The following is a 24,314-nucleotide window of genomic DNA, read 5'->3' as shown; positions in this document are numbered from 1 at the left end:
TTTTTTCCTTTTTTGTCATTTTTGTCATTTGTGTCATTTTTGTCATTTTCGTTATTTTCGTCATTTTCGTCATTTTCGACATTTTTGTCATTTTTGTCATTTTTGTCATTTTTGTCATTTTTGTCATTTTTGTCATTTTTGTAATTTTTGTTATTTATGTCCTTTTTGTAATTTTTGTAATTTTTGTCATTTCTGTCATTTTTGTAATTTTTCTCATTTTTGTCATTTTGTCATTTTTGTCATTTTTGTCAGTTTTGTCATTTGTGTCATTTATGTCATTTTTTTTCATTTTTGTCATTTTTGTCATTTTTGTCATTTTTGTCATTTTTGCCATTTTTGTCCTTTTCGTCATGTTCTTCATGTTTATCATTTTTGTCATTTTTGTCATTATTGTCATTATTGTCATTATTGTCATTTTTGTCATTTTTGTCATTTTTGTCATTTTTGTCATTTTTGTCATTTTTGTCATTTTTGTCATTTTTGTCATTTTTGTCATTTTTGTCATTTTTGTCATTTTTGTCATTTTTGTCAACTTTGTCATTTTCGCCATGTCTTTCAGTTCTGTCATTTTTGTCATTTTTGTCATTTTTGTCGTTTTTTGTCATTTTTGTCATTTTGTTAATTTTTGTCATTTTTGTTATTTTTGTCATTTTGTCATTTTTTTTTGTTTTTTTTTATTTTTGTAATTTTTTTTTATTTTTGTGTTATTTGTCATGTTTCTTTGACATTTTTCTTTTTCATTTTCTTCGTCATTTTTGTCATTTTTAATTTTTTGGCCATTTTTGTTATTTTTAATTTTTTGGCCATTTTGGGCTATTTTTCCGTACATTTGAGACGCATTTATGCATTTTGTATCATTTTTGTCAACTTTGTCATTTTCGCCATGTCTTCAATTTCTGTTATGTCTTCCAGTTCTGTCATTTTTCTCGTTTGGGTCATTTTAGTCATTTTTGTCATTTTGGTCATTTTTGTCATTTTTTGTTATTTTTGTCACTTTTGTCATTTTGTCATTTTGTCATTTATGTCATTTTTTGTCATTTTTGTAATTTTTGTCATTTTAGGCATTTTTGTCATTTTTCTAATTTGTGTCATTTTTGTCATTTTTGTAATTTTTGTCATTTGTGTCATTTTTGTCATTTTTGCCATTTTGTCATTTTTGTAATTTTTGTAATTTTTGTCATTTTTGTCATTTTTATGTTTGTTTTGTATCATTTTCGTGTGATTTTGCAACCTTTTTTGTGTCAACGTTTGTCGTTTTTCGCTTTTATGTCAATTTTGTCACAAATCCTGCTTCTCATACGTGATCAAGTTAGCAATCCTAGTATCCCCCCTGATCGCATGGAGCGAGTAGTTGTCAGTTAAAGTGTGACGTTCTGCGTCAGATGCCTCGCTCCCTTGATGGCTCTTCGTCCGCCATTCGCCAATAATCTCAAGCCCCTTGATCGACCGAATCGAACGAAGGAGCACAAAAGGATTCCACACACAAGTGGGCGCTCGTACGCCTGAGAGTTTGCGTATGATGGCCGGCTTTCAAATGGCACCCGACAAGATCTAGTTCGAGTGAGAGTGCGCGCAAAATTAACAACAAACAAACCTGTTCGTTTCATGCTTGGTTTTTTTAATCCTTCTTTAAAGGTTTTGTTTTGTTACTGTTTATATTTTTTTCCTCACATCTTCGATAGAACATATGTAGGTATTGGCAAACTTGCTAGTGCTCTGGGAGGCTCCGGGGGATCGTCTTTTGATGCATCGGCATCAGTCACTGGAAATGTTTTATCGGGGCGAGTTGCTGCTAGTGCTTGGCTTAGTTGTTGTTGTGGGTGTTCCAGGCAGTGCAGCTAGACCCCAGTCTTTCGCTAGGAATAACAATCCGGCTACAACTGTAAGTATGTCGTTTGCGGAGGAGATTTTTTTTATTGTTCTTATCAAACTGTTATTGTTTAGGAAGACTTCATCAACCGATATCGCTTGAATTCGGAACGTTATCGAGTTACTACCGATGATGGATATCGATTAATCACCTATCGACTTTTGACGAAAGGACCCGCCAAAGGAGTGGTTCTTTTGCAGCATGGATTAAGACAATCCGCGGTAGAGTGGCTGTTCCTGAAGGACAGTTTACCCTCAAAATTACTGCAGGCCGGCTACGAAGTATGGCTGGGGAACTCCAGGGCGTCTCCGGAAAATGCCGGACACACTAGGTTTTCCAATACAAGTGACAGCTACTGGGACTTCAGCTTCCATGAAATCGGGTATTACGATATGCCGGCGCTAATTGATGCAGCCCTCGTAACATCCGGCCACAAGAAACTTCATCTCATAGCGTATTCCGAGGGAGCTACTTCATCAATGGTCCTCCTCTCGGAAAACCCCAAATATAACGCCAAGATCTCCTCGATCAACCTGATCGCCCCGGCAGTCTACATGGGAAATAGTCGGTACAGTTTTATTGCTCATCTCTACCCACAGATCAGTCACTTGATCCCAGCCTTGCTGGCCAGCAACCCATTCAGCGGAAGTTCCCGGAAGCAGTTGGAACACTACCGGCAGCTGATCGTCTCAGGCCGGTTCCAAAAATACAACAAACGCTTCCAGTTCCAGAACCATCGCTTCCGGAGCTCCAGCGATGAAGAGTACAACCTCGGCCGGGTTACAGTTTCCCCGATTATGATCCACTTTGGACTTCGAGACGATGTCGTGAATCCAACGGATGTCCGAAACCTAGGCCGGGATCTTAAGCGACTTCTTGGACCCCAGCGAGTGCAAATGAAACCTTACGAAACGTTCCGGCACACGGATTTCGTCAGTCGCGCCGAGGCCTCCCAGCTCGTTTATCCGGTGATTGTGAGATCCATTGAATCGACTCAATAAAAATTAGTGAATCCGGGGACTGACTCCCAAAAAAAAATTCTTGTTATTTTTTTTTTAACATATGTTTGGAGGTTGGTCTCGAGAACTGGTTCGCGATTGGCGGGTTTCGCCAGAAAACGATTGATAATCCTTTATGAATTTGTGAATGTCGTCTGCCTGATGCAAAATCATCATCACCAGCACATCAGATGACAACTCGATGTCTGCCTTCGGATCGAGTCTAACTAAAGTGTGCGGGAACGTTTTGAATGGTTTTGATGTGAAGGAAACAAAAACGACGGCAGAATGAATGAAGTCGTTATGCAAATTGTGCGGGTGCAGTTTTGCAGCCAGTAGAAGGAAACGGCGTTTCTTAGGAGTGCACAAAACGGGGATTCCGATTGCTCGCAATGTTTTGTGTTTTGAAGTTGCATCCTCAGTCGCTTTTGTAGTGGAATAGTGATTGTGAAAAAATTGTGATTATTGGAATCGATTATGTGCAGTGATCATATGGCTTTTTGTTTTTTAAATTTTTTACCCGGATGAAAGAAATATTGGCTTTAGAAAACACAAAAAATTGAAAGGGATGCACTTAATTTTAACACTATGTTTAAGGTCATTTTCGCTTTGACTACCAAGTGTAACAATTTGACGTACGAACGAAACAATCCTTATTGAGTGAAACAATGTTGAAAATCCAATTAGAAAACAATATGAAATGATTTTCCCGAATCCCCGATTTTTTCCGGACTTTTCAAGATATTTGGCACAAAATTTGGGAAAGAATCAGTCCATACCGGTTTCCCGGATTTCATTGAAACAAGCCCAGATTTATTCACTTTATTTGCGAAATCAAACAACAAAACTCAGATAAGGTTGTTATTTTTTTTTTTTGTTTTTTTAGGTAAAAAACGAACATTTTTAGCAACTTTTATCAAAATAAACATATTCGGTTTTTTCGAAGTCTATAAAATGCTGATGTAATTCGATGAAACAAAATTTTTAAGATGTTTTTTTTTTGTCCTGATTGAATAATTTATTTTGACCAAATTTGCCCAGTTTGGGGTTAAAAATGTTCAAATCATTAGCTCAGATTTGGCCAGGTTTTTAGATAAAATAGCCTGGATTTGTCCGGCCCGAATACTTTCGGGAAAAATTCTAGCAACCATACACTTCGTTTTTTCTGGTCTTCAAAAAATGACTTAAAAGTTGAAATCTTCAGAGATGCCTGAACTACTTATGAGTTAACAATTTTTTTTCAATGAAGCATTCTTCATCTGGATCCAACACATCCAGGCAAAATATAAATATGATGCAAAGTAAGGATTCGAAATTAGTTTCTGTTTTCAATGTTGCACATCCAAAAATTCTTAATAAGTAATTAGAACCTACACCCACAAATCAGAACTTACTCCAATAATAAACATCCTTGGAGGTGGAATTTCCGGTATAAGATTATATGCCAGACCCCAGCGCAACCGCATTGCACATATCTGAAAGAAACATAAAAAACATATCCCATATGATATGGGCCATATCCTATCACAAGACAGCAGGATGGAAACAATCAGCCATATTGATCTGGATCTGGATCAGATCTGGAGACCCCTGGCGCAAACTCGTCAGACAATAAACAAAAATATCCCCAAAGTTCATTTTTCAGTGCATTTTCAGCACAGATATTTGCTAAATAGGCATTGAATTTTTGAAATCTAAACTTTCTAATTTTACTCTATTATCTCAACCAGCTTAGTTATTTATTATTAATTTGATCAGACACCAAAGCCGTCCTCTCAAAACTCTTTCCAGTTCCAGCAGCAGCTATCATTCACTTGAAATTTTAAAAAAATCATTCGAGCTGCACCCTCGAAGCGTTTCATAATTTGTTCTTATCTCAAACTGTTTGATTCCAATTTATTTCTTAAATGTCCTTTCCTCCGAATTTTGGTTTCTCAATTCTGAGCAATCCTGTCATCTTGCATTCAATTTTGAACAATTTTTTTGGGGCATCCTCTCGACTTGCATTAAATTTCAACCTTATCTCAGGCTGCCCTCTAAACCGGATTTTTTATTATTAAACTTGTTGAATCAATTCCCTAGAAATTATGAAAAAAAATTGAAATTTCTATCGATATATTCAGGCTGTCCTTTCAATTCGCCTTTCAATTTCAAGCTGTCCCCACAACTTGCTTGATATCTCTAAAGATACATTCAGGCTGTCCTCTCAATTCGCCTTCCAATTACAAGCTGTTCTCTCAACTCACTTAAAATCTCTATCGATTCGTTCAGGTTGTCCTCTCTACTCGTGTTTCAATTTCAAGCTGTCCTCTTAATTCGCTTGATCTCTCTATAGATATATTCAGGTTGTCCTCTCAATTTGCCTTCCAATTTCAAGCTGTTCTCTCAACTCGCTTGAAATTTCTATCGACACATTCAGGCTGTCCTCTCAACTCGCCTTCCATATTCAAACTGTTCAACTCACTTGAAATTTCTATCTATACATCGCTGAGTTCAGACTGTCCTCTCACTTTGCCTTTCAATTACAAGTTCTCCTCTCAACTCGCTTGAAATTTCTATTGGTACGTTCTGGCTGTCATCTCAACTCGCCTTCCAATTTTAAGCTCTCGTCTCGTCTCAACTCACTTGAAATCTCTATCGATTCGTTCAGGCTGTCCTCTCAACTCGCCTCCGAATTTCAAGCTGTTCTCTCAACTCGCTTGAAATTTCTATCGATATGCTCAGGCTGTCCTCTCAACTCGACTTTACATTTCAAGCTGCTCTCTCAACTCGCTTGAAATTTCTATCGATACGATCAGGCTGTCCTCTCAATTCGCCTTTCAATTATAATCTGTCCCCTTAACTTGCTTAATATCTCTATCGATACGTTCAGGCTGTCCTCTCAACTCGCCTTCCAAATTCAAACTGTTCAACTCGCTTGAAATTTCTATCTATACATCGCTGAGTTCAGACTGTCCTCTCACTTTGCCTTTCAATTTCAAGCTCTCCTCTCAATTTGCTTAAAATTTCTATTGGTACGTTCAGGCTGTCCTCTCAATTAGCCTTCCAATTTTAAGCTCTCGTCTCGTCTCAACTTACTTGAAATCTCTATCGATTCGTTCAGGCTGTCCTCTCAACTCGCCTTCCAATTTCAAACTGTTCTCTCAACTCGCTTGAAATTTATATCGATACGGTCAGGCTGTCCTCTCAACTAGACTTTCAAATTCAAGCTGTCCTCTCAACTCGCTTCAAATTTCTATCGATACATTCAGGCTGTCCTCTCAACTCGCCTTCCAAATTCAAACTGTTCAACTCGCTTGAAATTTCTATCTATACATCGCTTAGTTCAGACTGTCCTCTCACTTTGCCTTTCAATTTCAAGCTCTCCTCTCAACTCGCTTGAAATTTCTATTGATACGTTCAGGCTGTCCTCTCAATTCGCCTTCCAATTTTAAGCTCTCGTCTCGTCTCAACTCACTTGAAATCTCTATCGATTCGTTCAGGCTGTCCTCTCAACTCGCTTTCCAGTTTCAAACCGTTCTCTCAACTCGCTTGAAATTTCTATCGATACGATCAGGCTGTCCTCTCAACTCGCCTTTCTATTTCAATCTGTCTTCCCAACTCGCTTGATATTTCTATAGATACGTTCAGGATGTCCTCTCAACTCGCTTGAAATTGTGAACGTGATCAAGCAGTCCTCATGACTCGCTTAAATTTGCATTTTTATTTCATGTTGTTTTCAATGAACTTCTTTGAATCTGAACTTATAAATTCCAGTTTCGGTATTTTTTCAAAACCTCCTCTTCTTAAAAAAAAATAGTTGATTACTTATGGCTGCATTTCTCTTCAATCCAGATAACCTCAGGAAATCATTCAAAAGCGTTGAATTTTGTTTCCCCTCCTTTTCACGTACTGAGTATTCAAATCACTCATTTTATCGCAGTTTTTTCACGATGGGTTATTTATATGATTTTTAATTGAATGTGGTGAAAATAAATTCAGCGCGAATTTTTCGAATACCACGTTTGTTTACCTGTTTAAGTACGATTTTTTTTAATATCTTATTTTATCAAGATAACGAGGAATTTCTTGCCACGGTCGCCAAATGTGAGACCAAACTGGACCTCCTAAGTTCGGAAGCATCACCAGTGGGCTTTAAATCACCAGATTTAAACCCCCGCCACCTACATGAAGCGTCAAGAAACGAGGAATTTTACTCTATAGTTAACATTTCAAATTCTCGGACAAATTGGAAAGATCGAGAACTGATGACAAATTTTCAAAAACTAATCCCAGTTTTTCCAAATTTTCTTAATTTTGATTCTGAATTAAGTTTAGACTCATTTCAGAGGTTCTGCTTCCATATAATCAAAACCAAAATTGTATTTTCATGTCTCGGATTCTGTGATTAGAAATTAAAAAATAAATAGCTGTTTTGAAATCTTGGCTCAAATTTAGTTTTGCATTACATACACAATTTGATTCATGATTCATGATTCATAAGTTTAAAAAAAACCGTATAAAGGACCGTGAAGAAATCTGAGTTGGGAAACACCAAATATTTCAGAAACCAGTGGACCAAATACTTAAAATTGAGTTTCTTTGATTTACCAAAAGTGTTGTGTTAAATTTTGTAAAAATAAGTTTTATTCTTAAACTCATAACATTTGAGCTATGCTTCTAAGTAGAGCACACTCGCGACGGGCAAAAAAAAAACGAGATGTCTATCGCGTATCTGGTCCGAAATGTGTCAAGATTATAATTTTTCCTAACATGAAGGAATATAGCAAACTCCCTGAATTTCCGTAGTATTCATATTCAAAATTCTAGAACTTAATTCTTATATAAAATTCAAACATAACAAAGCTTCAGAATGGCGATCTAAAGATGAAGAACCAGATTCATCATTCTAAATTAATTTTTGGAATGCAGAATGAAGAAATTCGTCGCTAAAGTCGACGGAGCTTCTGATCCGGAAGTTGCCCTTTCAGCGCCTTGTTCGAGAGATTGCCCAAAGACATCCAGCTGGCCCGACGTATTCGTGGCGGAAGGGCTTAAGACCGACTCTAGTGCCGAATTCAGCGGGCCATGTGACTGGCTGGAATTCTCTCATCTATCTATTATGAACACTAAATTTATTATTTATTTACTTAACGTCTTTGACTGTGTTGTCAGACAGACCATGAGTTTTAACTTGATCTTAAATTAGGTTATAAAATTGGCTTCAAATTGGGGTACACCACGAATCAAACATTTAAATTTTGCTTTGGATACATTGAAGTCGAACAAATAAGAAACATCATTAAACACATGGCAGCATCGTTGTAGTGGATGATTTTGGCCAAATACTGTTCTGCTTCTTGGTAGCCAGAAAAGAGTCTGGTAACGCAGTTGTCGAGCTGGAGCGTGTAGGTTCAAAGAATGAAGCAGTTGCGGACAATTGATATCATTCGTAATAATATCATAGATGGGTGGTCATTTCCAGACGGCTGACGTGCCAAATTTTAAAAAAGAGAAGGATCTGCGAGCCACAAAAATTTCTAAGCATATTTTTTTACTTTTAATATTTATAAAAATATATATATATTTTTTATTTACGAATGGTTTTACTAAGGCATTTTACTTATAAAGTTTTTATGTGCCGGGAATATTTCTCGTAACTTAACGAAGGGGGGGGGTTTAAAAAAAATTTTGAACATATTCATTCAATTATAATTATACAAACACATTCAAAAGTTACAAAAAATATTTAAGATTTTAATAAGAATAGATGTATGGATTTTCTAGTTCTAGACAATTTTATCACTATTGTCGACTGTCGTAATTTGTCAATTCAGATCAAATTTCGTAAATTTTTGTCATTTATGCCATGTTTGTTATCTTTGCCATATTAATATGTTTGTCGATTATGTCAGCTTTGTCAAATTTATCTAATATGTCTTATTTGAAAAATTCTGCAATTTTTGTAATTTTTTTATTTTTTTTATTTTTAAATTTCTTGAATTTTGTAACTATAATTGTTGGCATTTTGTCATTTTTGGCATTTTTCTTTTTTGCCAATATTGTCAATTTGACCAAATTTATTGATTTCTGTCAATTTACCAATTTTGTCATTGTTATCAATTTTTCAATTTAGTCTATTTTGCCAATTTTGTCGTCTTATTCTATTTAATTGATTTTGTCATCTTGTCTTTTTTATCCATTTTGAGAATTTCATCATTTTTTACAGTTTTACAATGATTTCATTTTTGTTTATTTCGAAAATTTTGGAATTTGTCAATATTGTAATTTTTGTTTTTTTTATCATTTAGTTAATAAGTTTAGTTTGTAATTTTTGAAAATTTGGTCATGAATGTAATTTTTGTAATATTTGTATTTTTTTCGTTGTTGTTATTTTCAATTTTGGCAATAAGAAACATTTGGTTATTTTGTCAGTAAATTTTCGATATTATCAAAATTCTTATTATAGTCATATTTGTAGTTTAGAATTTTTTTTTTCAATTTTGTCAATTTGGTACATTTTGCCAATTTTGCAATTTTGTAAAATGTGTATTTTTTTTCCTTTGAATCAATTTTGTCATCTTTTAAAAAAATTTCAATATTGTCATTTGAATCAACTTGGACTTTTTTGTAATTTTTTTATTGTTTGCCAATTTAGTAATGTTTTCTAATTTTTTTCTTTATTTTGTCATATTTGTTAATTTCATCAATTTTGCCATTTCAATTCATTAGTTTTTTTTTCCTATATTTTGAATTTCGTATTTTTTGTTATTTTTGTCTTTTGTGTCATTTTAGTTTGCATTGTAAATATTGCAATTTTCTTCAATTCTTTCAATTTTGTCATTTATAAAATTTTATGAAGCTACTAGCGCTTAGTTCGAAACGAGAAAATCTCGTTTGAATTTTCGGAACATCATATCAAATTCTATTTGAAAATTAATCACCTTTTGTTTAAGAAGAAACGTGCATTATAATCACTTACTGTTCGTTGGTTATAAAGAGCTTTATATTTTTTACGTAATTTTTAGATATTTTCGAGTTTCGCTCCCATCCAGATTAACCGTGAACTCGATTTGTTTACATTTGGCAGTTTCGCCAGTTTCGAACGAAAGGAAACTTTGTTGCTTTAGTAATAGTTTTCATGATGATTGTCAATTTGTCAAAGGCTCTCCCTCGTTTGCTCACGGGATATCGCCTATCATGTCTATGACATCATGAAAAATATGACGTCATTATTTTGAGAATCTTGATTAGTGATCGCTGGATATTGCACACGTTTTGGTATTTACAACGAAAAAATTTGTTTCAACTATTTTGTTTTTTTATCTTTCCCTTATAGATTGAAAAGGAAAAAAAATCATTTTTTTTTTTCAAAATAAAAATAATTTTAATTGTGCAGCTTCGTTTTGCAAAAACGTCGATATCGAAGGGTACAAAAATTCACACTTACACATACAAACAGACCAAGACATCGTCAAAACTCGTCGAGCTGCTTCGATAGCTACCTATAAAGGTATATCTTAGAACGATTTTTAATGATCTTCCAAATCGGCCATAGTTACCTTTCTGTAAAAAAGGCAAGAAAAAATATCGGCAGTAACATCCCTCAAAAAAATTCTTCAGCACATCTTTAAATGATTACAAAGAATTCTGAATTCAAAGTTCATGTTATTACACAAGGTGATGCATTTTTAATTAAAAAACAATTATATTTTAAAAACATCGAATTCCAGAATCTTTTATTGCCAATTTAAATAAATATTGTGAAATGAAGGAGTGGAGCAATGAGATTTAAGATTTTTAAAGGTATTTAATCAGTAAAATAAATTTCGATCGCTTTTGCCCATTATTCAAAATTTGTTGTAATCGTTCAGGATCAAAAATCTTCGAAATGAAATTTTTGCATATCACAAGAGACTATCCATAAAGTCCCTGATGATAAAAAAAAGGATAGAATATTTCGCGACCAAGAAATACATTGCTGTCACCTTTTTCTAGAAATTCATCTCAATCAATAATTTCATAAGCATCGAAATATCCATTATATAGTGAAGATTCCATTATATAGTGAAGAAAAATAATAATAAAGAAAACACTCATCTTAATGAGTCTTAATCCTTTTGAGGTTACAATCTTTCAGGGAGGAAGATGATCCTGGGCCAGTCCGAAGGCCCTTGGACTTCGCTATTTCTTACACTTCACTTGATTAAATAACACAAGACTTCTGATAAATTACTTAGAACATATCTAAATTCTTCAAAAATAAATACATTTTCGGGAGCAAAAATTTGCAGCGGAGAAAAACACTCGCATAAACGGTCACAGCCTACCAAGTCCAAAACAGAAAATGGATATAACTATAAAAATTGATTCAAAGTAATAGGTAAATCTCTTTCTTCTAAGAGCAAGTTCATTGGTGTTGGGAAAAAGTGGTAGAACTTTGGAAACTTTTAGAACATTTTGAAATTTAGGCCTGGCAAAAACATTTCCGAGATCTGTCGCCTTAAAGTTTTTTACAACACGTGTTATATTTTCGCATGATGTGATGCAAAAATAGTAATATTTCTATCACATACGACTGGAATAGAAACAGTGCTGTAAGAAAATACATCGCCCAAAGATCTTGAAAACATATTTGCATGGTAAAATTTTCAAAATGTCCTACAAGCGTCAAAATTTCTACCACTTTTTCCCAACACGAGTGAACTTGCTCTAAGTGTAAAAATGCATAAACATACCTCAGTACACCTAAAAAATAGCAAGAAAGCTATGTATGTAGGTTCATACAAAATACCAGAAGACGAATAACGGAAGAAGACTTGCTGTTTTGCAGCGTCCACCCCCACTTGCGGCAGCTGTGGTGAGGTGTGTGCTGGTGCTAAACGGCGTGAATCAATCGTAAATGGAAAATTAATTTTGATGTAGTCGTAAACGACGGACGACGGTGTTCTGGTCTGTGTTGTGGTGGTAGTTTTTACGAGCTGTTGTTGCCCAGGCTGATGGTATGTTCCCCGGGTTTTGGTTGAAGGCAAGAAGTCCGTAGCCAGATTGTAACCAAGCAAAAGAACGTGAATCTACTTTTATACAGGTCATCCAGCCAGGAGGAACTTCCCCCGATATGGTGGAAATAGGTACTGGGAGTTTTATGCCTTTTTATCCTGCCCTAATGGATCTCTCCACTTAGACAATGAAGCAATTTAGGCTTCGCTCACATATGGGGACTCCCCATCCTCGAGGGCTCCTCCGAATGGCAGTACATCATGGATGTGGTTATCACTTTTCATTGAGTGATTTATGTCTGTTATTCATTGTTTCGCGTTTCGGTTATGAAGTTGTTTTGTAAGATAGCAGTTACTTAACGGTACTGTGTTATTAGGTTTCCTATTCATCGTCACGTTTCTGTGGAAGGCTGTTTCAATATTTGAACAATCGAAAAGCGAGCAAATTATTTGTTTGACATATTTACGGAAATTTTGTTATGAACGATTTTGATTACTAGCTTCATGTTAAAATGCTTTTTTTATGAAATAATAATCAATACACAATCGGAAGCTGTAACGAGATTGCTCTTTCATCGATTCCGATTCCCTTTCATCTAAATTTGATTGCACATTCAAAAACGCTGCTTTCTACTAATAACAGACCACGAACATTAAAGCTCACGCACATCAAAGCATTTTAATCCGGGGCCAGCAATTTCTGCAGCCCATTAGAGGGGGAAAATGCAATTTTCGGTCATTTCCAAAAGTGAGATAGAGCTGGTGGGGGTGTGACAATTGTAAAATATTTTTGAAGCACCTTCTCAGGAAGGGAAAACGGAGGATTACGACGAACTTAAAAATTACAATCATCGCTCCCGGCGATCTGATCAGATCGCCGAATGCCATCGTGTTCTGCTACAACTTTTGACACATTTTCCGGTCCTCGTTTATCCGGGAGAGCCCTTCCACAAATAGGGACCTGGGATTCTAAAGCCTGTCAAGTAAGGTATTAGATTGGGATTCAACTTGGGCAGAAGAAAGGTAGGAACAAGAGCAGGAAAACTTCATCATTGCCACCTCCATCCTTCTTACCCCGGCTGTTCCATCCAACCCCCACCGACTAGGGATAGTTTTATTGCGTGACATTATGGAGTGCAATAAAATTTAACAGTTTAACGTCGTTGTGGGTGCCCATTTAGCTGTTCCACCGTCGACAATACGAGTAGACCCATTACATCCTCTCTACCATCCGGCTTCACGCAATGGAGCTTTGAAAGGGCTTAAGCGCCCCTATATTTTAGAGGGGGTGTCCTCCTCATGGGAATTACCACTAAACTGCTGTGCGGAGGATTCTCTTTCCTCCCAGTGGATTTGAATTCGCACATTGGGTAAATGTGATCATTTTATATACGATTTCGACTGCAGAAATAAAATATGAATAATTCAAACCATAAAAATTACCATGAAAAACGCTACACTTCTACATGTTTTAAAATAAAAAAAAAATTAAAAACTTTCCTGAAATATAAATAATTTTGAATAATTAAAAAACTCGGTGTTGCTACCGAGCTTCGGAACTCCGGACAGGTCTGAAAATTTGGCGACCGTGACAGATTTTTTCTCGTAGACCTAATCCAAACGAGAAATTAGAAAGAAAATCGAACTGAAAAAGGAACGGTTCACGTTGAGTAAATTTTCATCAAAGTTACTAAGAAATCAAACAGTTCATTAATCACCCATTACGAAAAAACTGTGGTAAAATGAGTAATTCAAATACTCATTATGCGAAAAGTTGAAGCTAGAAAGAAATGTAATGATGATGATTTTCGAAAACTATTTCGATTGAAGTGAAAAAAAAAATAAAAATTTAGTGCCATATTTTATGAATAACTGGCTTTTTTGGAAATGAGCGGGTTATTTAATAATGTCGAAAAAAAATTAAGAGAATCGTGAGGACAGCTTGATCATGTTTACAATTTCAAGCGGGTTGAGAGGACAGTTCAAAATTCGAAGGCGAGTTGAGAGGACAGCCTGAACGTTTTGGAAAAAAAAAATAATGAAAATTGTGAGGACAACAAATTTATAGGCAAGTTGAGAGGACAGTCTAAGTCATTATTTTATTACTTTTATAATTATATTTAAAAAACATAATAACTCAGGCTGCCCTCTCAACTCGCTTATAAATTCCTATCCTCACAATTCACATAGTATTTTTTTTTGCCAAAACGTTCAAACGTTCAAACTGTCCTCTCAATCTGCTTGAATTTGTGAACATGATCAAGCTGTCCTCACGGCTCATTTAAGCCTGAGTTATTGATGAAAAATCAGGCGAGTTGATAAGACAGCTTAAAATCGAAAGGCGAGTTGAGAGGACAGTCAGTGTAATTGATGAGAAAGCCTGTGTCATTTATGAGAAATCAAGCGAGTCGTGATGACAGATTGAAATCGAAAGGCGTGTTGAGAGCCTGAGCAATTGTTGAAAAAACAAGCGACTTGAGAGGGCAGTTTGTAATCGAAAGGCGAGTTGAGAAGACAGCCTAACTTATTGATGAGATATCAGGTGAGTAGAGAGCATTAAATTGAAACGCGAGTTAAGAGGACAGCCTGAGTAATTGATAAGAAATCAAGCGAGTCGGGATGACAGATTAAAATCGAAAGGCTTGTTGAGAGTACAGCCTGAGTAACTCATAAGAATTCCAAGCGAATTGAGAGGATAGCTTGAAATATAAAAGCGAGTCGAGAGGACAGCTTGAAATCTAAAGGTAAGTTGAGAAGACAGCCTGAGTAATTGTTGAAAAATCAGGCGAGTTGATAAGACAGCTTTAAATCGAAAGGCGAGTTGAGAGGACAGCTTGTTGAGTAATTGATGAGAAATCAAGCGAGTCGTGATGACAGATTAAAAACGGAAGGCTAGTTGAGAGGACAGCCTGAGCAACTAACAAGAATTCCAAGCGAATTGAGAGCACAGCTTGGAATTTAGGGGCGAGTTGAGAGAACAGCCAGTGTAATTGATGAGAAATCAAGCGAGTCGAGAGAACAGTTTTAAATTCGAAGGCGAATTGAGAAGATAGCCTGAGTTATTGATGTAAATCAAACGAGTTAAGAGGATAGCTTGAAATCGAACGGCGAGTTGAGAGAACAACCAGTGTAATTGATGAGAAAAAAAGCGAGTTGGAAGACAGCTTGAAATCAAAGGCGAATTGAGAGGACAACATGAGTTATTTATGAAAAATCAAGCGAGTCGAGAGGACAGCTTGAAATCGAAAGGCGAGTTGAGAGGACAGACTGGGTAATTGTTGACAAAAACAAACGAGTTGAGAGGACAGTTTGAAATCGAAGGCGAGTGCATTTTTAAAATTTGGGATTTTTTTTTTAAATTTTTGAGAAGACATTTATCGTCTTCACGGATAAGGGAATTTGCTGAATAAATGACGTGGATGACTTAAGATTAAAATATTACACCCGAATGCCGAGATGGTAATCGAACCCATGCCATCAGTGGACCATCAGAAGCATAATTTTGTAAGTTGGACTGAAACTTTGACTGTAGGACTATAGAAAGACTGACTCACATTTGCGAAAGTTATGAGAAAAATAGTATATATACAAGCATGACCACTTTTCTACCTTTTTTATAGGAAAAAAAAATGACCACGATCAAAGTGTAGGCCAATAGGTCATCTGAGGCAAGTTTCGGGTTGAGCAAAAATTCGTTTTGCGATTTTTGAACAATCAAAGCATTAAAATTGACAAAAAGTACATAGTCACAGGCTCCTTTCGTTTTTGGCAACACGCTCGAGAACTTTGTGTTGCCGAAATCGAACCGTGCCATAATCGATTTGTTTTTTTTCTGTCAACCATTTTCTTACTTATTGATGAAAATAAACCATTGTTAGTATTACTAACTCAATTGTGCATATTTTTTTGATAATTATTAGTCATTTTTTGTTATCTTGTTTTTATCATGTTTTAGACACATTTAAAACTTTTTTGTTATGTTTAGAATGTTTGTTATTTCTATCATTTTTGTTGTTTCTGTCATTTTGCATCTTTTTTTAGATATTTTTTGTCATTTCTCTTCTTTTGTTTGTATTTGTTTTCGAGTTTTTTGAAATTTTTATGTTTTTCATAATTTTTGAGTGCTTTGTTTTTTTCAAATTTATTGATATTGTTGTCATATTTTATTGGTGTTTGTCTAAATTATATTGTTCCTGTTATAGCGAAATCTATATGGTAATGTCGTTCCAAAAAACCGTTCGATTTTGGCACATGTGCAAAAATTGAATGTTGCTAAAATCGGTTGTTGTCAAAATCAGATGTTGCCAAAATCGAATGTTGCCAAAATCGAACGGGGTCTGTACTGAAATTCTGACCGACTTAATCAATCAATTTGCATCTTTATGATTATTAGTTTCATGTTCTATTTCTAACGTCTCATGACTCACATCTCACTTTCCATCTTTCACGGCCCACGTCTTACGTTCCAGCTCTAGCTTCCCATCTTCACGTTTCACTTCTCTATTCTCACGTTGCATGTCTCCCTTTTTACGGCTAACTTCTCGCTTCTCACGTCTCTCGCCTCACTTCTCACGTTGTCCGTCACATTCCTCACTTCAGACGTTAGATGTCTCATTTCTCACATCTTAGGTCTCACTTCTCGTGTCTCTTGTCTCACGTCTCACTTCTCACTTCTCTATTCTCGCATTTCACGTCTCACGTCTCACTTTTTATGTTTCACTTTTCCCTTCTCACGTCTTACATCTCACTTCTTATTTACACCTCTCCCGTCTTACGTCTCTCTGAAGGGAGCTTCAGACGATAGACGTCCCATTTCTCACGTCTTAGGCCTCACTTCTCGTTTCTCTCGTCTAACTCCTCTATTTTCAAGTCTAACGTCTTACGCCTCACTTTTCACTTCTCACATTTCAAGTCCCGCTACTCACTTTTTATGATTCACTTTTTCCTTCTCACGTCTTACATCTCATTTCTTATGTACACTTTTCATGTCTTATTCCTACTTCTCACGTCTCATGGCTCACTTCTCACATCTAATTTTTACTGCTCGTGACTTTCGTCTCGCTTTTAATTTATCTTTTTTCACGTCTCATTTTTCACGTTTCACGTCTTACTTCTAATATCACACGTCTCATTCCTAACGTACTACTTCTTACCTCTCACGTCTAATCTCTCACATCTCAAGCAAAACTTTTCTCATCTCACGTCTCACATCTCTGGTGTCAAACTGTTGTCTTGTGTCGTTCGACGTCTCATTTCTAACTTTTCACTTCTCACGTTTCACCTCTCGTCTTAATTCACACGTATCTCCTCTTTATTCTCACGTCTCACGCCTCACTTCTCACCTCTCATGTCTCACTATTCCCTTTTCACGTATTTCACTTCTTATTTACACTTCTCACGTCTCGATTTTCCGGCTCATGTTTTACGGCTCACTTCTTACTTTTAACTTCTCACGTCTTATTTCTCACTTTTCACAACTTCCGTCTCACTTTTAGTTTAGTCATTCTTCACATTTTTCGTCTTTCTTCTAACGTCTCATGTCCAAGGTTGCCGAAATCACAGAAGAATCTATAATTTCACAGAATTTTGAGCCAATTTTCATCACAGAATCTGTGTCACAAAACACAGAACTTTAAAAATATTGACAGATTTCACAGAATTATTCATTTTTAGGAGTTTTTTATTCCAAATTTATGGTTTTATGTCGATATAAATTTTGGATTATTTTTGATGATTTTGAAAAATATAACAAAATTGGTAATGTTAATTGATTTTTCTGAAGTTAAATGTAAAAAAGCGCAATTTGACATAATTTTTGAATAAAATTACGAAAAATACGTCACAGAAACCCGTTACAAAATTTTTGGGTAAAATCACAGAAAGTCAGATTTTTTTTTTGTCAAAACACATAATTTTTTTTTTTTTGGCAACCTTGCTCCTGTACCACTTCTCACATAACACTTCTTACCTCTCACGTCTCATTTCTCTGATCGCATGCCACAGTTAATTCAACTAAATGTAGTTAATAACTCTCAACTCATGTTGTGAGATATCTTACTTCTAACTTTTCACTTCTCACTGCTCACATTTCACGTCTTACTTCTTGTGCCTCTTGTCTCATTTCCCACGACTCGCGTCTCACTTCTCTTTTCTCATGTCTCGTTTCTCATCTCTTAGTTACACTTTACGAGTCTTAGTTTCACTTCTCACGACTTTTGCTCACTTTTCATTTTTCACGTCTCACGTCTTTCTTCAAAGGTCTCCCTTCTCTCCTTCCACTTCCTACTCCTAACGTTTCATTTTTTACATGTGACACTTTCTTATCTCACGTCTCACATCTCCAGTCTGAAACTCTCGTCTCATGTCGTTAGGTGTCTCACTTCTAACTTTTGACTTCTCATCTTTCATATCTTACGTCTCTCTTCTTGTGTCTCTCGTCTCAATTCTAATTTCTCACGTCACACTTCTCTCTTCTCATGTCTCACTTCTTACCTCTACTTTACACTTTTTGCGTCTTATTTTAACTTCTTTAGTTTTACGTCCCACTTATAACGACTTTTGTCTTGCTTTTCATTTTTCACGTCTCATATTTCACGTTTCACGTCTTGCTTCAAACGTCTAATATTCCAATTCTAACTTCCCATTTCTCACCTACCACCACAAACGTTTCTTTTTTCACATCTCATGAGACACTTTTCTCATCTCACGTCTCACATCTTTTCATATCTTCTCACTTTTCATATCTTACGTCTCGCTTCATGTGCCTCTCGTCCCACTTCACACGTCTCTCTTCTCACTTTTTAAGCATCACTTCTCCCTTCTCCCTTCTCACTTTGCATTTTCACTTCTTACTTCTTACTTTTCACTTCTTACTTCTTACGTCTCGCTTCTCGCGCCTTAAGTCTGAATTTTTACTTTCCACTTCTCATGTCTTGTTTCTGGATTTTCACGACTTTCGTCTAATTTTTCATTTTTCACGTCTCGTTCTTCACGTTTCACGTCTTATTCTGACGTCTCGAGTCCAACTTCTCACGTACCATTTCTCACCTCTCACGTCTCATCCCTCACATCTCATGCCATTATAGCACTAAGACTGTCGGCCAAAAGTTTGGGATTATCCCGTCAAAAACATGAAAAATTTGATCGACCATATATCAGCCACCTTATGACATATTGTAATTTTTTATATCTCATTCCAAAGATCGTGAGCAAAACCTTTTTTGTATGTTTTTGACAAAGTATATGTAGAGTTTATAATGTACTTAAAAAAAATAAAATAGTAAGTTAACGTCTGAAAGTTTTGGATCACCCCGCAGCATGGTGTAACGGCCAAAATTTTGGGATCAGTCTTCTAAAACATACATTTTTATTTCACGCGTATCCCTATTATCAAACAAGGTATCGTTTATCTGATAAGGTGATTTGAAGCTTATGAGTTGAACTTGCTTTATGGATATTTAGTTGAAATATTTTGGAAGACTGCTTTCATTAGAACATAAGCTTTGATTATTTTCAGATAAATTTCAATGTTTTTGAGGGGATGATCCCAATCTTTCGCCCGGCAGTGTATTTCGGCTAGTATTTAAGCTTTGAAGTTCGCCAAAAATTCTCGGTTTGCTGGCGCAAACTCAATAGAAAAAAATAGTTTAAAAACTATTTTAAATAAAAACGGACCATTTTCATTAGGAAGAAAAAACTAAGAAAAATCAAATTAAAATGTTTTTTATTCAAATAGGCTATACAAAAGAATTACCATAAAAGTTTTATTTAAGAACTTCTCCCACAGTTCCATTGTGCAAAAAAACTACAAAAGGATTACCATTCGGTAGGGGTTTTTCCCGCTGCTTCTGGGTAATTGTGCAGAAGCATGATGTCCCGTCCCATTCACTAGACTGTTGTGAGTGAATGAGTCCGTAGGATGTCCGAGAAGGGTATGTGTGTTTTTGAGAAAGCTAATCCCCATTTTGATGTTCACCATCATCATCACCCATTTTCATTGACTCAGCAGCAGCAGCAGCAGCGAAGGCCGTCGTTTTTTTTTGTCTGTGACACACACACATTTGAAAATTTGCTCAACGAGGAAGGACTGAAACAAAAACACATACCTACTAACTAACACAACACAGCACTAACAGAATTTCCTTTATTTTGCGTTGGGTGCTAATGGGTCGAATGTTTGTTCGAGGCAGGGTGTTAGCTGATTTTCTATTTTTCTTGCTTCTTTTTTAAGATTTGTTTGGCTTCATCAAACACTACAATGCGACCTATGAATGGGCGCATACAACTGGGAGGGTTTTAGGATATGGCTGAGCTTTTTGAGGGGAAAAATTTTCTGGGATCCTAAGTGAGAATGAACAGACCATCTTTGACATCAGTACCTAAGATTGTGACCTCATCTCTCTCATCAGAAATTTTAAGGAGAATGTAAAATGTGTGTTTTTTTTAAGCTTGAAGACTTCTTCACAAATTGAAGAGGAAGATAGTTCATTTAATAATAATTGAATGGAATTTTTTTAAGTACTTGCCAAACATTGTAGTCTTGATGAATTCACATACCTGAAAAAGAAAAAAAACAACGAAATTAGTACAAATCAACAAAATTCTTAGTAAAAACCTAAAACGAAAACATATGTTGATTAATCTGGTGTACACATTGTTTCAAATAAATACTGATAATTCAGTTTTTCATAATTTATTTCAAGAACCTAAATTTGCAAAAAAAAAGTCTAGCAAAATTAAAAAAAAATATAAAAAAAAATCGCTTCTGTAAATCAAGCCACCCTTGAAAGCTAAGAAAAACAAACCCTTTTTGGGGTTTCCTGGCTTAAGATAGTGGGTCTTCCTTCCGGAAGTTCCACTTTTGCCTTACTGATCAGATTTGGGTGTTTCCCAAAATTTTACAATCTGAAATTGAGCAAAAACACTAACCGAAACAGAATTGAAAAAAAAAACCAAAAAAAAACGAAAAATAAACCATATAAATGAAAAACAGCCCCTCGAAACAGATATTTTCTTGGCTTGACTTGACTTTTTTTGTTGCTGCTGCAGCCATGAATCAACTTTGTTTGGTTGGATTTTTCCTTCGGCTTTTCTGACTATTTCCAATTCCGATCTCCAATTCAGATAATTTCCATGATTTTTTTTAGAAATTTTTGCTCTCCAAAGGGGGTCATTCAAAATCAGAACAGAAAGCCGAGAGAAAAAAGGATTTCACAGAAGAAAAATACGCCGCTTCCAATTCATATCATCTCTGTGTGTCGGAAGGAAACATCTAGTCAGGAACAGGCTCCAAACCGTTTTTTTTTCTCTCTTTCCTGTGTGGCATCTTTGTTTTTTTTTTTTTTTTCATTCTTCTCACTACCCACTGTTACCAAACATCTTTGGCTGGTTGGATGGCCTCGGAAGAAATTTATGGTTTTTCCGGTGCGAAAGGTGAAAAACGGTTCATTATTTTCTTGATATACTTCCGCGCCGAGCCCACAGAGAAAGAGAGAAAGAGTGAGAAGGAGGGCCTCTCAGCAGCACAATCCCGATGTTGTTTTCCACCAAAACATCCTGTATCGAAAACAAGGGGAGCCTGTTTTGATTGTGTTATTTGGGCGTATTAAACAACTTTGTTATTGATGAAAAAAAATCTAAAAAATGTTAAAAAAAATATAAATAGAAAATTATTGTACAAATCCAAAATTGATGACAAAGCACTAATCAAAGCAGAGTGGCCACACCTTTTTTATTTTGAAAGTCTAAGTTATTTCCCGATTTGTCATTTCTGTCATTTTTGGCATTTTAGTCATTTTAGGCATTTTCATTGTTTTTGATATTTTACTCATCATTGCCAATTTTGTCATTTCTGTCATTTTTTTCATTTCTATCATTTTTGTCATTTTTGTCATTTTTGTCATTTTTGTCATTTTTGTCATTTTTGTCATTTTTGTCATTTTTGTCATTTTTGTCATTTTTGTCATTTTTGTCATTTTTGTCATTTTTGTCATTTTTGTCATTTTTGTCATTTTTGTCATTTTTGTCAATTTTGTCATTTTTGTCATTTTTGTCATTTTTGTCATTTTTGTCATTTTTGTCATTTTTGTCATTTTTGTCATTTTTGTCATTTTTGTCATTTTTGTCATTTTTGTCATTTTTGTCATTTTTGTCATTTTTGTCATTTTTGTCATTTTTGTCATTTTTGTCATTTTTGTCATTTTTGTCATTTTTGTCATTTTTGTCATTTTTGTCATTTTTGTCATTTTTGTCATTTTTGTCATTTTTGTCATTTTTGTCATTTTTGTCATTTTTGTCATTTTTGTCATTTTTGTCATTTTTGTCATTTTTGTCATTTTTGTCATTTTTGTCATTTTTGTCATTTTTGTCATTTTTGTCATTTTTGTCATTTTTGTCATTTTTGTCATTTTTATCATTTTTGTCATTTTTGTCATTTTTGTCATTTTTGTCATTTTTGTCATTTTTGTCATTTTTGTCATTTTTGTCATTTTTATCATTTTTGTCATTTTTGTCATTTTTGTCATTTTTGTCATTTTTGTCATTTTTGTCATTTTTATCATTTTTGTCATTTTTGTCATTTTTGTCATTTTTGTCATTTTTGTCATTTTTGTCATTTTTGTCATTTTTGTCATTTTTGTCATTTTTGTTATTTTGTTATTTTGTCATTTTTGTCATTTTTGTCATTTTTGTCATATTTGTCATTTTTGTCATTTTTGTCATTTTTGTCATTTTTGTCATTTCTGTCATTTTTGTCCATTTTGTCATTTTGTCTTTTCTGATATTTTTGTCATTTTTGTCGTTTTTTTAGTGTTTGTTATTTCTTGTAGTTTTTGTCAATTTTGTCATTTTTGTCATTTTTGTCATTTTTGTCATTTTTGTCATTTTTGTCATTTTTGTCAATTTTGTCATTTTTGTCATTTTTGTCATTTTTGTCATTTTTGTCATTTTTGTCATTTTTGTCATTTTTGTCATTTTTGTCATTTTTGTCATTTTTGTCATTTTTGTCATTTTTGTCATTTTTGTCATTTTTGTCATTTTTGTCATTTTTGTCATTTTTGTCATTTTTGTCATTTTTGTCATTTTGGTCATTTTTATCATTTTTGTCATTTTTGTCATTTTTGTCAATTTTGCCATATTTGTCATTTTTGTCATTTTTTGTTATTTTTGTCAATTTGTCATTTTTGTCATTTTTGTCATTTTTGTCATTCTTGTCATTTTTGTCATTTTTGTCATTTTTGTCATTTTTGTCATTTTTGTCATTTTTGTCATTTTTGTCATTTTTGTCATTTTTGTCATTTTTGTCATTTTTGTCATTTTTGTCATTTTTGTCATTTTTGTCTTTTTTGTCATTTTTGTCATTTTTGTCATTTTTGTCATTTTTGTCATTTTTGTCATTTTTGTCATTTTTGTCATTTTTGTCATTTTTGTCATTTTTGTCATTTTTGTCATTTTTGTCATTTTTGTCATTTTTGTCATTTTTGTCATTTTTGTCATTTTTGTCATTTTTGTCATTTTTGTCATTTTTGTCATTTTTGTCATTTTTGTCATTTTTGTCATTTTTGTCATTTTTGTCATTTTTGTCATTTTTGTCATTTTTGTCATTTTTGTCATTTTTGTCATTTTTGTCATTTTTGTCATTTTTGTCATTTTTGTCATTTTTGTCATTTTTGTCATTTTTGTCATTTTTGTCATTTTTGTCATTTTTGTCATTTTTGTCATTTTTGTCATTTTTGTCATTTTTGTCATTTTTGTCATTTTTGTCATTTTTGTCATTTTTGTCATTTTTGTCATTTTTGTCATTTTTGTCATTTTTATCATTTTTATCATTTTTTTTCATTTTTGTCGTTTTGTTTCGTTTGGTTTTTTTTTTGTCAAATAAGCTATTTTGTCTCATTTTTATCAATTTTGTTATTTTTGTCAATTTGAATTTTTATAAAATTTACAATTTTTGAAATTCTTGAATTTGTTTTTTTTTGCCTTTTTTGCCTCTTATCATCGAAAAGGTCAAATGCTTAGAGACTTCAATCTATTGCCTTGGATGAAATTTCTTCCAACATGTTTGGAGAAAACTCTTTCCGATCTATTTGGCAAAATTCATTACACTCCAATCGAGAATTGAATGTAAGCTTTCAGGAAAAGATCAAACGTACACTTGTGCCCTTGCTCCCGAAACTCACACTCATTTTATTCGATGATGATGATGATGATGACGATGGTGTTAAAAGAAAACCGAAATACAAATCGGAACCTTTTTCCATTCGCATTTCAATTTATTTTACACTCGAAACAGACACATTCCCTCCCCATATCGAATCTTGTGCCTGGTCCTGCATTTATCTCTTCCCCAAAGTGAAATGCTTTCCTAAAAGAAGCATAACAACATTTAACCGGAGCTCCGAAGCATTCATTTCAATTGATTGCTCGAAGCTGATAGGAATTTAGTAACCTTGCAATCGGAAGAAGAATTTA

The 24,314-nt window shown here is 34.5% G+C and overlaps 2 protein-coding genes across 5 annotated transcripts in view; one reads left to right on the top strand and one right to left on the bottom strand.

Annotated features, from left to right (window-relative positions):
• The window catches only part of LOC129749259 (atypical protein kinase C), a 438,832-nt gene that overhangs the window by 344,719 nt on the left and 69,799 nt on the right, over window positions 1–24,314 (bottom strand). The gene's annotated exons all lie outside the window — the stretch shown is intronic.
• LOC129749264 (lipase 1-like) lies at window positions 1,683–2,902 on the top strand. Its single transcript, XM_055744200.1, has 2 exons — window positions 1,683–1,882; window positions 1,945–2,902. The coding sequence occupies exons 1-2, from the start codon at window positions 1,745–1,747 to the stop codon at window positions 2,869–2,871; spliced, it is 1,065 nt and encodes a 354-aa protein (XP_055600175.1). The 5' UTR covers window positions 1,683–1,744; the 3' UTR covers window positions 2,872–2,902.

This window comes from Uranotaenia lowii, chromosome 2, assembly GCF_029784155.1.
Source record: "Uranotaenia lowii strain MFRU-FL chromosome 2, ASM2978415v1, whole genome shotgun sequence".
Taxonomy (NCBI): Eukaryota; Metazoa; Arthropoda; class Insecta; order Diptera; family Culicidae; genus Uranotaenia; species Uranotaenia lowii.
The sequence above is the reverse complement of the archived record's forward strand: the minus strand, read 5'-3'. Positions and strand labels throughout refer to the sequence as shown.

Bases quoted from the DNA above. Each gene is read 5' to 3' on its own strand.
- LOC129749264 (XM_055744200.1), top strand. From the start codon at position 1,745: ATGCATCGGCATCAGTCACTGGAAATGTTTTATCGGGGCGAGTTGCTG. The intron at 1,883-1,944 runs GTAAGTATGTCG...GTTATTGTTTAG, and splicing joins ATAACAATCCGGCTACAACT to GAAGACTTCATCAACCGATA.